The following is a 16,088-nucleotide window of genomic DNA, read 5'->3' as shown; positions in this document are numbered from 1 at the left end:
TGGCCCGTATAAAATTAATAGACCTATACCAACAGAATATGATAATTAATTTGAAGATTATGATTATTCCCATATTTGTAGTTGTATAAAATATATATGCTTTATTTGATTGATTCAAAAATATATTGTGATTCAATTTTGATTGTTTCAAACAATTTGATTGATTGCAGATAATTTTTAATTAATCGAAATAATTTTTAAAAGGGAAGATGACATGTGATAACTGCATTTTTAAATTTTGATTGATTTCAAATAATAAATAATAAATACAATTAATTTTTTTGTATTCATAGTAACATATCATTATATTGAATTCGATTATATAATAAATCAAATGTAATAATGACAAAAATATGATACAATGAAAATAAAAGCCTCCGGGAATTTTTTTTTGGAAAAATTTAACATTTTGAATGAAATAAAATTAATAGAATGAGAATATAGTATAAAATGTTTAATGTTATTAAGAATATTTAATTACTTAGAAGGCATAATTTAAATTTAAATTTTATAATGTTGAATGAAATAAAATTAATAGAATGAGAATATAGTATAAAAATATTTAATGTTATTAATAAAATTTAATGACAGTTTTAATTATGGCCCGTATAAAATTAATAGACCTATACCAACAGAATATGATAATTAATTTGAAAATTATAATTATTTCCATACCTAAACAAAATATTTAAAAATTATTTCTAACTTTGTGCTTGATTTGCAACTGTATAAAATATATATGCTTTAAAATATGAATTTGATTGATTCAAAAATATATTGTGATTCAATTTTGATTGTTTCAAACAATTTGATCATGTTTAAATTTTGATTGATTTCAAATAATAAATAATAAATACAATTGATTTTTTTTGTATTCATAGTAACATATCATTATATTGAATTCGATTATATAATAAATCAAATGTAATAATGACAAAAATATGATACAATGAAAATAAAAGCCTCTGGGACATTTTTTTTTGAAAAAATTTAACATTTTGAAACAATAATCCACGGTAAAATTGCAACCAATGCATTTCAGAAAACCATCGATTTGCAAGCTCCTTTTACTTCCAAAATTCCGAAATTGCTATAAATTAAAATAGAGAAAAAACAAAATGTGATAAACAAAATACTCTTCACTATATGTGTCTCTCCTTTTCATAAATCGGGTTTATAATACTGGAATTAATTTTCGTAACTTCGTTATTATCAAAACGAAAAGATCATATCATACTTTTAATGGTAAAAAAAATTCATACGAAAGTGAAATGAATAAAATAACTAATATTAAATAAGTTAGTGTAACTAATATAAAAAATGTGTTTTCAATTTACGTTTTTCAGCAAATTGTAAACAATAAAATGCATTATCTGGAAACCATAATGATTAAATTACAATTTTAAACTGTCAAAACAAAGTAACATAAAAATTTCTCCATCAATCAAAATGGGGTCATCATCAGTCTATTTTTCTCAGAACATGGTAACTCTTTTTCACCTCCTCAGTTGCAGCTTCATCATCCTGTCAAAACAAAGATACTGAATGATATAAGAAACAATCTAAGGCTATCATAAAAATTGCAAGAAAAACATAAATTTAATAAAGAAAATCACAACTGATAAAATCCAAATATATAAAATTTTGTTTATGAATTGATATAAAAAAAAAACACTCGGTATCATAAAAATATATCAACTTCGTGAAAATGTCTTTGATCACATGGGTACAATAAAAATGACTTCCAGGTCCATATATTTTATTTATGACATTCAAACATTTCTTGATGGAAAGTATCAAATTAAAATACAAATTTAAATTATAATAATAATAATAATAATAATAATAATAATAATAATAATAATAATAATAATAATAATTAAACAAAAAAAAAGCACTGGGTAGCGTTACCCACACATCCTTACCCCATAGTTGCAATTCTACAGATTGCTCACAGTATCTAGACAAAACAAATGAAATATATAATAGATATTAGTATTCCGAAGGGAAAGTATCAACTTTGATGACAATGATTTAACAAAATACCACAAAAATCAGATACCATAAAAATATAGCAACTCTGCCTTGAAAAAGTCTTTAGCATCGCCATTATCACTTTAGTAGCAAAAATAAATCAGCAATAACTCTTACAGCAAAAATGACAGAAGATAATTTAATAAAAAAGGGGGAAAATATAAAAATAACACCTTTATTCTTTAACACAATCAGCCCCTTCGTTAGCCAGTCCCAAAAATCAAACAACACAAAATCATACCACAAAAAGAAACGGGCAAAAAATAGATAAAAATGAAACCTTTATTCATCAACACCGTCGTGTGAACAAGAAACGGGCAACAAATAGATAAAAATGAAACTTTTATTCATCAACACCACCCTTTGAATCATATTGTTGCAAAAAATCAGCAACAACTCTTCTAGCAAAAATGGTAGAAGATTATTTTTTTTAAAAAACGAAAAAAATAGAAGAGAAACAAAAAGACACCACTCATAGCAAAAATGACAGAAGATAATTTTTTTAAAAAAGGAAATCAGGAAAAAAAGGAGAAAATGACACCTTTATTCTTCGACACCTTCAGCACTATCGTTAGCCTGTCTCAAAAATCAAACCACCAAATCATAACTCTTGTAGAAAAAATGGCAGAAGATAATTTTTTTTAAAAGGAAATTAGGAAAAAAAGGAAAAAAAATAACACCTTTATTCTTCAACACCTTGTCCCAAAAATCAAACCACAAAATCATACCACAAAAAATTAGAAAAAAAGGGGAAAAATAGATAAAAATGGAACATTTATTCTTTAACACTGCTCTGTGAATCATATTGTTGCAAAAAATCAGCAACAACTCTTGTAGCAAAAATGGCAGAACATCATTTTTTAAAAAATAAACGAAAAAAAATAGAACAGAAACAAAAGGAAATCAACAAAACTCTTGTAGCAAAAATGGCAGAAGATAAATTTTTTAAAAAAGTAAATTAGGAAAAAAGAAAAAAAATGACACATTTATTCTTCAACACCTTCAGCACTGTCATTACGAACCTGTACTCATGTAGAAAACAAAATAAAGGTAGAACACCCAAAAAAAATTTAAGCTTTTGTGTTTACAAATCTGTACTGATGAAATTTTTGGGATAAAAATTGCAACTTTAATGTGTTCTTTCACCTTCTCTGCATACAACATGCAAAAAAATATATTGAACCATTACACCACCAAAAAAGGACGAAAACACAAAAAGCTGAGTATAGGAAACAATGAGCACAGTGAAAAAGGTTTAGTAACACAAAAAAAAAATTAACTTTTGTATTGCGAGAAGTCAGAAAACAAAATAAAGGCAGAACACAAAAAAAAAAATTTAAGCTTTTGTGTTTTCCAACCTGTAGTCATGGAGTTTTTGAGATAAAAATGGTAGCTTTAATGTGTTCTTCCAACTTCTCTGCATACAACATACCAAAAAATATATTGAACCATTACACCACCAAAAAAGGACGAAAACACAAAAAGTTGGGCATATGAAGCAATGAGCACGTTGGAGAAAGCTAAGGAATACAAAAAAAAATTAAACTTTTGTATGGGCAAAGCGCCGTAACCTTCAACACCACCGTTAGCATGTCCCAAAAATCAAACCACAAAAAATCAGACCACAAAAGATTAGGCAAAAAAAGGAGAAAAAATAGATAAAAATGGAACCTTTATTCTTCAATACCTTTATTCTTTAGTAGCCTATCCCAACTCTCCCATGGGCAAAGCCTCGTAACCTTCAGCACCGTCGTTAGACTGTCCTAAAAATCAAACCACAAAAAATTAGACAAAAAAGGGAAAAATAGAATATTAACGTGAAACAACATATGGACGGACGCAAAAGAATAAAGGAGGAGAAACAAAAACGGCATGGATGCAAAAAAATAAAGGAGGAGAAACAAAAGTGGAGAAGAAAAAAAGGAGAAGTTGAGGAAGAGAAAAAAGGGGAAACTGAATATTGATAGAGAAGAAGTTGAGGAAGAGAAAGAGGAGGTAAAGAATCTGGACGGATGCAAGAGAAATGGAAGAGAGAGAAGAAAGTTCTGGAATTAAGGAGAATTAAATGGTTCGGTGAAATCCGGCAATTAGAAAGTGACACGTGGCTTGGTGGTTGTGGAAATAAGGAATTGCAACAGCTGGCACAAAGAAGAGAGAATGGGCCTTGTAAAACACAAACCTTCAAAAAAGGATAAAGCCTTCACGTGTCAACAGGACAGAGAATAGGTAGTGAACAGGTGTCAACAGGACAGAGAAAATGTAGTCAGGGCCTTGTTTGTATAATTATATAGATTTTTGTAATGTGGGCAATGTTTGATTAGGTGTGTAGTTATCTAAAACGGGTGTGGTCCCACTGAGCCTAATTGTTGGTTTCACAAGATATGCTAACTTCATTGTATTTTATTTTTTTTTTTAAGTAAGAAAATTGTGATTAGATTAAAAAGTTAAATTCCTTTTTGAATGTATAAAAAATTAAAATTTGAGATGAATAAATAGACCTTAGTTGGGGTGTACGTAATTTAAATAGATGTAAGACTATCAATAATTTAAATGTAATTTAAATATAATCATCATTATACTTGTTGCTTACAATGTTATAATATTTAATTAATAGGGCACTGGAGTACGGTAGGAGTTGTATAAGTTAATAATGAAAACATCAATGAAGATATTGGTGACAGTCGGTGTTAAACTTTAGTTTAATTATGTGCTTTTGTAATTTGGGCAATGTTTGATTAGGTGTGTAGTTATCTAAAACGGGTGTGGTTCTGCTGAGCCTAATTGTTGGTCTCACAAGATAGTAACTAGTGCACGTGCATGGTCGTTCCACTGTATAATTTTTTTTTGTTTTGGTAGCGAAATTGTGAATATATTAAGGAGAAAAAAAATTGAATTTTAGAAAAAATACAACTTTTAGATAAATTAATAATTCAAAATAGGGTAGACATTAGTTGGAGTGTATTAAAGTTTTAATGGATGTAGCAATAACAATAATTTGAACTCAATTATGTAATTTGAATATAGTTGTTATAATATTTTGTTGTTTATAATGTTATAGTATATAATGAAAAGTGTAGCCCCTTTATGTTTTAAGTGGATTATTTTGGTCTAATTCAATGTACATGCCAACTTCGTTATATTTTGTTTAGTGAGATTAGATTAAAAAGTCAAATTCTTTTTTGAATGTATAAACAATTAAAATTTGAGATGAATAAATGGACCTTAGTTGGGGTGTATGTAATTTAAATAGATGTAAGATTGTCAATAATTTGAATATAATTTAAATGTAATTATCATTATACTTGTTGCTTACAATGTTATAATATTTAATTAATAGGACCGGGAAGTATTATAGGAGTTGCATAAGTTAATAATGAAAACATCAATGAAGACATTGGTGATAGTTGGTGTTAAACTTTAGTTTAATTTGGCACTTTTGTAATGTGGACAATGCTTGATTAGGTATGTAGTTATCTAAAACATGTGTGGTCCTGCTGAGCCTAATTGTTGGTTTCATAAAATAGTAACTCGCGCACGCGCATGGATTGTTTCGCTATATTTGTTTTTTTTTTTGTTTTGGTAGTGAAATTGTGAATATATTAAGGAGTAAATTTTTTTTTAACGTAAAAAAAATTACAACTTGAGATAAATTAATAATACAGAGTAGGGTAGACCTTAGTTGGGATATATTAAAGTTTTAATAGATGTAGCAATGACAATAATTTGAACACGTGTAATTTAAATATAGTTATTATAATACTTTTGATAAGAATCTTACGGGGCGGATCGTTTGATACAGGCTACGAAGGTTTGGATGACGCCACTTCCGGTGAAGGAAGATAAGTCATGGTAGACGCCACTTCCAGTGAAGGAAGATAAGTCTGGGTAGACGCCACTTCCAGTGAAGGAAGATAAGTCTGGGTAGACGCCACTTCCAATGAAGGAAGATAAGTCTGGGTAGACGCCACAAGGATTACCTTGATAAGTCTGATAATTGGTTCAACAAGGAACCCAGAGAGAAACTCTCACCAAATTTTATCAAAATGCCAAAAGTTTCTTTTTTTATTCAAAACAAAAACCCATACTTATAGTGTAGCTGAACAAAAAGATAAAAATAGACATGGGCCTTCTAAACAGTTTGGGCCAAAACTACAATAAATAAAAATTATAACTAAAAACATATTTAACTTGGGCCTTCAAATTAGTTTGGGCCTTCAGCAACAATTAATAGTCTTGATAGTGTCTCTGCCTCTGGGCCTTCATCCTTCTCCACTTGGGCCTTCATCCTTCTCCACTCGGGGGCTTTGTCCTTCTCCACTTGGGCCTTCGTCCTTCTCCACTTGGGCCTTTAGCCTGTATTTGGCCAGTTTCATGATTCTCATCATTCCCTCCTTCTTGGAAAACATTTGTCCTCAAATGTTCAGGATCATCACGGGGTTCAAGTACCACTTCCTTCCTTTTCTTGTGGGCTTGCTTGACATAGCTTTCATTCTTCTTTGCAATTTGCACCTTCACTTGGTCATACAATCTTTTCACATACTCAACTTTGGCATGTGCATCCTTACGTTGAGTCTCTTGGGGATTGCTTTTGTAAGTTGGCCTGTTAGGCAATGAAGCTCCAGGGAGGAGATCAACTTGATGTTCTATGCCTCTTGAAGGTGGTAGTCCATGAGGAATCTCCTTAGGAAAGACATTTTTAAATTCCTGCAATAATGGTTGAACACTAGGAGAAATAGAAATAGTAAACTCATTAGAATTATCAGTAGAAATTTTTCTGTCTTTGCAATACTGTAGATTGAGTGGTTCATGAGCAGGTAACACTTTCCTCACTTCACTCACCTCTGCAAAATAATTAAATTTTCTCTCATGTGTATCACTCTCTCTCTTATGTGTATCACTCTTTTCCTCGGGTGTATCACTCTTCTTTTTCATATTCCTTTGTGGTGCCTCACTATTTTCTTTCTCTTGTTCTCTCTTTTCTCTCATTCTGATTTGGTCATCACACACTTCTCTAGGGGATAGAGGTTTAAGAGTAAACGAGGAAGATTTGGCTATTCGTTTGTAGGGCTCTTCTTTGTTACGGTTCAACAAACGTTGCATTTGTGTAGTCCACGCGTCCATAAATAAGCGTTGAGATTCGTCCAGTTGATGATATACACCACCATTGTCACCAGCTCTTGCCATGATTAAGGAACAAAGAATGTTGCAGTAAATTAAAAAAAAAAATCAGGACCTCACCACACTCTACTCACGTGTTTCTCTCTTTAATGGTAGTTCACTCGTGTTTGATGCTCTCAATATAGGCTTTTGTGTGATGTTTTCACTCTTGCCTTTTACCACTCACTCCCTCTTAAGTTCCTGGATAGACCGAATTAGACACACAAGGTAATATAAAATAAAAGGAAAGACAATAGAATTATCAGAGTAACAGATTTGATTTGGGATAACAACTTGGACTTGATTTGGATAGCAGATTGGATTTGATTTGGATAACAGATTAGATTTGGATAACAAATCTGATTTGGATAAATTTTTTTTATTTGATTTGATTTGGATAATAGATCAGATTTGGGATAACAAATTAGATTTAATTTGGATAACAGATATGATAACAAATAAGATAACAGATAGGATAACAGATAAGATAACAGATATGACAACTAAACTTCAAATGCTCATAACTTTTGCTACGGTTGTCTGTTTGAGGCCCACTATATATCAAAACGCTCAGAATTCAGAGGAGAATCTAGATAAGGGGATTTGTTCCACGATTTTCTTTCAAAAAAAACACCTCTAAATGCCTCAATTTCGTGTTCAAAGATCAAACACCCACTTTCTCTTTCTTCTTTTCTTCTCTCTTTTTTTTTTCTTCAAAATTTCTGCAACTTTTTTTTTACTTGAAACAGAACCCAAACAATTTATTTTTTTATGACACAAAATCTGAAAGACACTAGAAACAAGAACAACAACAAGAACACAAACGTGACAAGAACAAGAACGAAACAAAGACACAAACAAGAACGCAACAAGACGCAAACAAGAAAAACAAATAACAGAACAAGGACAAAACACGAACCAGGACAAATTACAAAGAAAAATAATAGGATAAGATAGAACCTGTATCAAGAGCCGAAGCTCTGATACCAACTTTATTGTTTATAACGTTATAATATATAATAAAAAATGTAATGAAGTGCAGAGTTGCATAACTTGGAGTTGCATAACTTAATCATGAAAACACCTACCAAGACATTGGTGATACTTTGTGTTAAACTTTAGCTCAATAAACACAACCAACAGTAAAGAAAATTAGTTAAAGTCATGAAATTGTGAAATTGTGTTATCTTACCTTTTATTTCTTTTTTATTTTTGAGGTTGACAAAAGCGGGGCTTTTGCTCCTACGTACCCTCCATCGAAGAGGAAATCAGACCTACGTAGTTCTTCCTTATGCGTGAATCAAGTGATTCTTTTTACTTGAAAGGTGATCATTTTAAGGCGTTGGACCTTAAAAATGATCCATTTTACTTGGTAAGAAACTGAAATGATAAACTTTCAAAACCCTATTTTTGTGGACGAGCTTGACTAGGCGAGTTGATTTTAGCCTTAGTTTCACTTTAGTTATTAGTCAATTCAATTAAGAATGAGAAATCCCAAAGAGAAAACGTCCGATTGATTTTTCGCTTTATTCTACTAAAAGGTATTTTTTCCGATTATTATATTATTATTTTACCTCTTTTTTGATTTCCGACTTGGTTAACGAAATTCATTTTATCGAATGATACAATTCAAATGATCGGTGGAAATTTATTTTATTTTTAGATTAGGCGAGAAACAACTTAAATAAATGACTGAAGCACGTCAAAAGGGGGTATAGAAAGCGAATGAAAACGAGAATAAAAATACACAAAACAAATGGGGACCACCACGGGTACATAGAATGAATTGAAAAGCTCGGTTTGAGGTACTTACCCGTTGAAGACTGAAGAAAACGAAGAACGAACGATGAATGTTGAAGAACGATCGAGAATCTTCGAGTAATTACTCACGGAAACGTTACGGAAGCGCCTCGGCTTGGATTTTCTTCACGGAAATAATTTTCCTCAGCAATTTCGAGAGAATAAGAAGTGTCAAGAAGGTTGAACCCCTTCTCCCTTCACTCCTCCCCCTATTTATAGCAAAATAGGGGTGGAGCTTGCCACCCAGCTCGCCCAGGCGAGCAAGGTTGCTTCCTCCAGACGCAACAGCCTTCCGGAGGAAGAATCTGGAAGGCCCAAGTGGGTCTGATTGCTATTTGTACCCCCCTTTTACTAAATGCACCCCTTTACCTTTTTTGGTAATTCTTTTTCCGTAACGTTACGAAACTTTACGAATTTCGTAATGATACTTATTTTCCTTTCGCAAGGTTACAAATCTTCACGGATTATGTATTTACTCTTTTTTAGCTTTCGAAGAATTTACGAAAACTCACGGATTGCAAAAAACACCTCCTTTCGATTTTCGTCACATTACGGAATTTTCACGGATCGCGTAAGCCTGCTTCCTTTTGATTTTTTGGCACGTCTCGGGACTTCACATATTGTGCAACAAAGGGTGTCCAGTATCTCGAAGCGGCCAATCAAAGGTTGTATATCATCAAATAATAATCCCCGGACGAAATTAGGGTATGACAAATATTATTATTGATGTAGAGTATGCGTATTTATATTTTTAAACCTTAGTGGTAGTAAAAGAACATTATTCAATATGTATATCTTTAAAGTACCCATGCAGACACACGGGTAAGCTGCAAAATTAAATGTATAATATAATTACATATATTTAGTGGTAACCATATAAAATTTAATAAATGAGAACCAAAACTAATAAGATTGAGATATATAATATATTTTATAAAATAATATTGTTTATTTAGTTTGGATGATATCTATGGTTACTTATGTTTTAAACTTTTATAAACAATAAAATACATATTTTTGTCTAATTTTAAATATAATTAAATTGAATGTCATAAAATTATAATCTTAGGCCATTTAAAACTAATTTTAAATATAATTAAATTGTTATTGTAAAATGTAGTAGACAATATATATGTATAGAAAAAAAGTATATATGAAAACATATCCTTGACAGGGAGAACAAATATTTTTATGTATTTGAATAAGATGATACTACTTGAGTTGTAGCTCTACATGTATTCGTACCAAAAGCTAAAGAAGTAGCTCAAGTCCTTGTTTCTACCTAACAGCAATAGATCCTTCACCATAGAAAAAAATAGAAAAAAAATTACACTTTACCCATGATATTATATATGAGTAAACTTGATATTTAATCGTTATAGAACATGTTCAATCATTTTCTTAGCTAAATACTTACATATAGTTTGAGTAATTAGCAGCAACAAAAGAAAAAAAATACCTAGTAGCTTACTCTTTTTTGTTTTCTTAGAATATGTATGCTTTTCAATTTAAGCATCATCTGATATAGTTGCTAGCATTGCGATGAATGGACATACACCTAATTCCAAATGAGTCTAAATTTTTTAAGGAAAAGGTACTTGGCATTGAGTTTGCGGCCGACAAGTGTATCAGATTGCACAAGTAGTATAAAACGGTAAGAACTGAGTATCGAACTCTCGAGGAACTTATGTTATCTGGCAAGCTATTTCGGTAAATAGGTGTCCGGTATGAAAAGATGATTGTGGTTATGAAAAGGTATGTAAACTATCTATGCAAAAAGAAAGAAAATCACGCAAGAGAAATGTTGTGTAAAAACAAGTAGAAAGCGCGTTGGCCTTCCTAATAGGTTCCTGATGCTAAAACGGATGTTCTCTATCTAACAATGCCTATGTATTCCTATGTTGTCTCCTGGACTACTAGACCCCGATTCCTCATGATAGCCTAGCCTAATCCTGATCAAGCCTCGTCCGCAGATTCCTCTTGTAAGACTAAACTCAACCAGGACCGCATTAAGACACACATACACAACTAACTTCTTGTATCCCGATTCCTCATGATAGTACAACAACTTAGCCCCATACTATCAAGGACTTTAGAATCAGACCAGTTTCCACTACTGAATGACCCTAACAAAGCATGCATCTATGTGACCAAGGTAAAGGCATACTAGAATGAAAAGCAGATAGCATAGAGAACACACAAAACATAATTACATAGATAGAAATATATTTACATCAGGTACCTACAGGGAAGATCCAACATAGGATTTAGTTTTCCATAGTCTGGAAACCTCCTTTACAACACAGAGAAGAACAAGATGAAAGATTGCAAAAATACAAGTGGTGAGGTTGTCTCCTTCACCTCTAGGATCTCACAATCACTCACAAACTCATTTCAAGCTTTGAGAACGGCTTCCGCTTTGAGCTCTCGTCTCTGCAGATCTTCACAAAGCAAAATCTCTTAGAACTCTCTGAAACTTGGACCTTTCTCTCTCTAGAACTTCTTACACATGCAAAAGCTTCAAGCCAAGGCCAGACTCTCGTGCATGCAGAGGCTTCTCAAGAAAAAATGTCAAACTCCCCTAAAAAATCTGATTTCAAGCTTAAATAGGTGGGTTGGTCTGTGCTCACGCGCTTAGCGCAAATCTGAATCACTTAGCGCGCATAAGTGGATTTTGGCTTAGCGTGCTTCTCTCGCTTAGTGGATGAACTAAAGCGGTGCGCTTAATGACTTGGAGCGGTGCACTCAGCGAACCTGACAGCTCATCTTCTTTTAGATTCTTCCTCGCGCTTAACCAATGAGTGTCGCGCTTAGCGAATGCTCGCTAAGCCAGAAGATTGGCTTAGCGAGAAGGTGAAAACAACACTTTTGCCAATATGCCTAATTGACCTGAAATTGAGAGAAATTGATTATTAAACACACAAAACAAAAGTATAAATTATCTATTACCTATATTTAATAGAAAGTACTTATGATATTATAAAACAACTATAAATTGGAGAAGTTTGATACAATATACACAAGTTTTATACACAAAAATTAGTCGTATTCATCAACTAACAACTTCCCTAAATTTACAGTTTTGTTTGTCCTCAAGCAAAAGAGAACAGTTCACTTGTCCTCAAGTGGTAAAACATGCAGTGTTTATGTACAAAGGTGTATGCATCAAAATTAATTGATTGCATGATGAGAAAGATGAAGCAATGTGTACCTATCACTTGTTTTCACAGAATATGCAGCTAGATAAAGAGGAGAACAAAATGTGAACTATACAATTAGATGAAGTTAATCATAAGACAGATATCAAGGAAAGTAGCTCAAACCACAGTCTCACGACTACTGTTTCACTCAAGCACAAGTGTTTAAGCTATTAATTGATAACAACTAACGGGAGGTCCAATCTTTGCATTTTATCCCATGCCATCAAGTCAGAAATGTATAAATAGAATCAGAAGGACTTTCTCAGGCTTTTAGTGAGGTTTGGCTACAAAATTTCATTGGTTTTTCTAGGATTCAAAGGTTTAGATTCTAAGAGAGCACAAGTCCTAGACTTATCCCAATGATCTTTTCTTGTATCATACAAGTAGCCTTCTTACTATTTTTCTTCTCTTAAGTCGCTTTTGACCTTATTGAAACAACACACTTATTCTTTTCTTCTTCCTTTTTTTTTAAACATACAACTTATTTGTTGTGTGTGCTGATGCTTAACCTTTTTCTTTTCATTCTAATTGACTTTCCTCCCCCAAATTTAGAGTAAATTTGCCTTGAACCATATGCTCTCCTAGAATCTAAACAAGGTATCAGGAGATAATCATTTAAGTTTAGGGTTCAATTCATGACAGAAATCGTTCAGCTTATAAAAGGAGCAAAAGATACATTTATCATTCAAGGTGAGCTATTTGGTCAAAAGAGCTTGTGTATACACAAATCATGGCCTTCATCATGTTCTAAGCTATACATATCATTCTAGAATTCACATATTCATGCAAAGATCATTATTCATAGTTAGTCATTCACTCACAGAGTAAGGTCACACTCTCACCGATTTTTGGTTCAAGCTTTTTCTTTCACAATCAGTCTGTCTATTGACTAACAATTCTACTGTAAGTTCACACTCTTGTTCTTTCTTTGTTCAACATGCATATTCGTTCAAATTCATGAAAAGAAACACAGATCTCATCTTAAGCATGCATTCAATTCAAAATGAAAACATACATCCATTTTTCACAGAAAGATAAAAGTGTTTCACTACCATGTCATCAAAAAAATAAGTTAAACTATTCAAAATGCTTTAGGATGAGCAACTACACTACTCATGCACAAAACTAATAAAAAGTAAATAATGTACTAACACCATAATTATTCTAATAGATCAAAAAGCACAAAAAATCAACAGGAATTTAAAAGTCATGTGATTGGTCCTGGGTGTCCTGTGCCTGAACCTCCTTCTCTTCCAACAAATGAAGTACATGAGTAGCTATATGAGAGGCGTTCGGAGACTGGACTGGGGTGATTTGATCCTCAGGCGTGGAAGGGTCTGCTGCCTACTGTGGAGAAGTGGTATCCGCCACAGGTGTCGGAGGCTCTGGAGTGGCTTCAAGAGACTTTTCAGAAGTGGTTGTAGCTTCCTGGGTTACAACTACCCTCCTCTTCCTGATCAAGGGCTCAGGAGTGGAAGACTCTGATGACTCATTCTCCGGCTGATGGGGTACCTAAGTGGCGGGATCTTCGTCTTCCCTGTGAAGAAGAGGTTGAGTCCCTAGCCAGGCTACCCATTCATTAAATTGCTCTACTATCGGGATGGAGTCTGGAGGCGCTACCAGCTATAGGCTTTGCAGTAAAATACTCTGCCCCTGATGTATGCTCCGAAGCATGGCCTCGAAACGTTGAAAATCTACAAGAGGTAGGGTAGAAGGAGTCGTTGTCATACGTGCTGGAGGAGGAACTGCCGATGTAGAAGTTGGATGAGGAGCTGCTGATGTAGAAGGAACCTCAACTGGCCTTGCCCTTGGTCTTCTGGCCCCCCTAATAATAATTGTTGGATCATCCGGGTTCCAACAGTTTTTCCTTATGTGGGCCAAATTAATGATCGGGCTCAAACGTTCAAAGATCAAGCTGTTGGAAGCAACTCTTTTGGACCTTAATTTTGGCCACAATGAATTGCGCTTGGCGACACTGGGTGTCGCTTAGCCAAGGGAAGCCATCGCTCAGCGATCAGTCTGTTGCTTAGCTGAATTTAACTCAAATTGATTTTGGCTAGCTTAGCGGAATTAATCAGCCTCAGATGCCAAGGTTGTGCACTAAGCGCTTGAAACTCGTGGCTTAACGCACGAACAATTATGCGCTTAGCGAGAAGCAGGTGCTTAGCAAAAGGACTAATTTTCAAAAAGATTTTCTAAGTTTTAAACTTAGTCCTTTCCCAAGAAATTGAACCCTTTAATTTTACCATTCAAAGGGAGGTTGATATGCTCCAATGTTTAGATTATACAACAAGTTTCCAATGATCAAATGCATGAAAAACCAAAAATAACACAAATTGAAACTGGGTTGCCTCCCAGGGAGCCCTTCTTTAACGTCATTAGCTTAATGCTTTTACCTCACTGGGCGATCTTACGTTTTGTTTCTCACCTTCAGAACCTCTTGACCTTCTCCCATTACCCACAAGCAAACATTGTGTTCTGGAGCAAGCTTGTCTTCAACAAACAAGTCAAAATCAATTTTCTGGTCTTCAAAACCTAACTCCAACTTCCTCTTCCCCATGTCAACTATGCAGCTTGCAGTCAACATGAACGGCCTCCCCATGATTACAGGGATGTCAGTATCTTTAGAGATATCCATGACCACAAAGTATGTTGGGAAGATAAAATGCTTGACCCAGACCAATACATCTTCAATTACTCCGTAGCGCCTGGTAATGGAGCGGTCAGCTAATTGTAGAGTCATTCGAGTGGGCATAATCTCCCACTCTCCCAATCTTTTGCACATGGAGAGTGGCATCAAATTAATGCTGGCTCCCAGATCAATCAGAGCCTTTCCCACATTGACTTCTCCTATTGAACAAGGAATAGTTACACTCCCAGGATCTTTATGCTTAGGTGGAAGAATCTTTTGGATCACAGCACTACAATTTCCTTCCACTATGATGTTTTCCTGATGAATGTACTTGTGCCTCCTTGTCAACATATCTTTCAAAAATTTGGAGTAGAGTGGCATCTACTGTAGAGCTTCACCAAAGGGCATGGTTATTTCTAGTTTTCTGAAAATATCCAAAAATCTTGCCAAATGATGATCTTTTTCTTTCTTGGAAGGTACCACAGGATATGGTACTTTCACACCTTTTTCCAGAGCCTTTCCACTTCTACTCTTCTCTGAAATCTTATTTTTTTCTTCTTTTTCATTTTTCTCATTTTCTATTTCTTTTTCTCCTTCTTTTTCTTTTTCTTGGTTCTCCATCTCTTTATTCTGGACCATTATTTTCTTCCCTTTTTCCTGATTCTCTTTACCCTTCACATCATTTTCCTTAACCTCAGCACCTGTCTTTTCACCCATTTGCTCCTTGTACACCACACTCTCTTCATCCTCAGCTTCCACAAACTTTTTACTCCTAGTCATCACAGCCTTGCATTCCTCCTTAGGATTATTTTTCGTATTTGCTCCAAAACTGTTGGATGACTTGTCAGCTATCTGCATGGCCAGTTGTCCCACCTGGACCTCAAGGCTCTTTAGTGCTGACTCAATACTCTTATGATTTGACATCGTTACCTGCATAAACTGAGTGAAGGTCTCTTCAAACTTAGTCGTCCTCTGAAAGATGTTAGGCCCTTGTTGAATTGGCCTGTTTGAGGATCCACCCTGGTCTTTATTGAACTGGTTGCCAGGGTGTGTCCTCCACTGTCCTTGCTGATTATAAGGACCTTGCTGGAAGCCTAAAAATCCTCCATGAGTTTATCCTTGCCTCTGCTGATTCCCCATGAAATGAATTTATTGAGTGTTTTCTTCAGTGGGGATGCATTGGCCTGCCTCATGAGCTTCACCATAAATGGTACAACCTGTGACCTGCAAAATAGAAGAATGTGTAGGTTATCCAATCGACAGTT

The 16,088-nt window shown here is 33.9% G+C and overlaps 1 protein-coding gene across 1 annotated transcript; it reads right to left on the bottom strand.

Moving 5' to 3' along the window:
* Positions 1-13,770: 13,770 nt before the first annotated feature.
* On the bottom strand, positions 13,771-15,603 carry LOC102664167 (uncharacterized). Its single transcript, XM_006601479.1, has 3 exons — positions 15,495-15,603; positions 14,696-15,041; positions 13,771-13,885 (listed from the first exon to the last, which is right to left on the bottom strand). The coding sequence occupies exons 1-3, from the start codon at positions 15,601-15,603 to the stop codon at positions 13,771-13,773; spliced, it is 570 nt and encodes a 189-aa protein (XP_006601542.1).
* Positions 15,604-16,088: the final 485 nt, after the last annotated feature.

The sequence above is a fragment of the Glycine max genome, chromosome 17 (genome assembly GCF_000004515.6).
Source record: "Glycine max cultivar Williams 82 chromosome 17, Glycine_max_v4.0, whole genome shotgun sequence".
Taxonomy (NCBI): Eukaryota; Viridiplantae; Streptophyta; class Magnoliopsida; order Fabales; family Fabaceae; genus Glycine; species Glycine max.
This window is presented reverse-complemented; position numbering and strand designations above follow the sequence as displayed.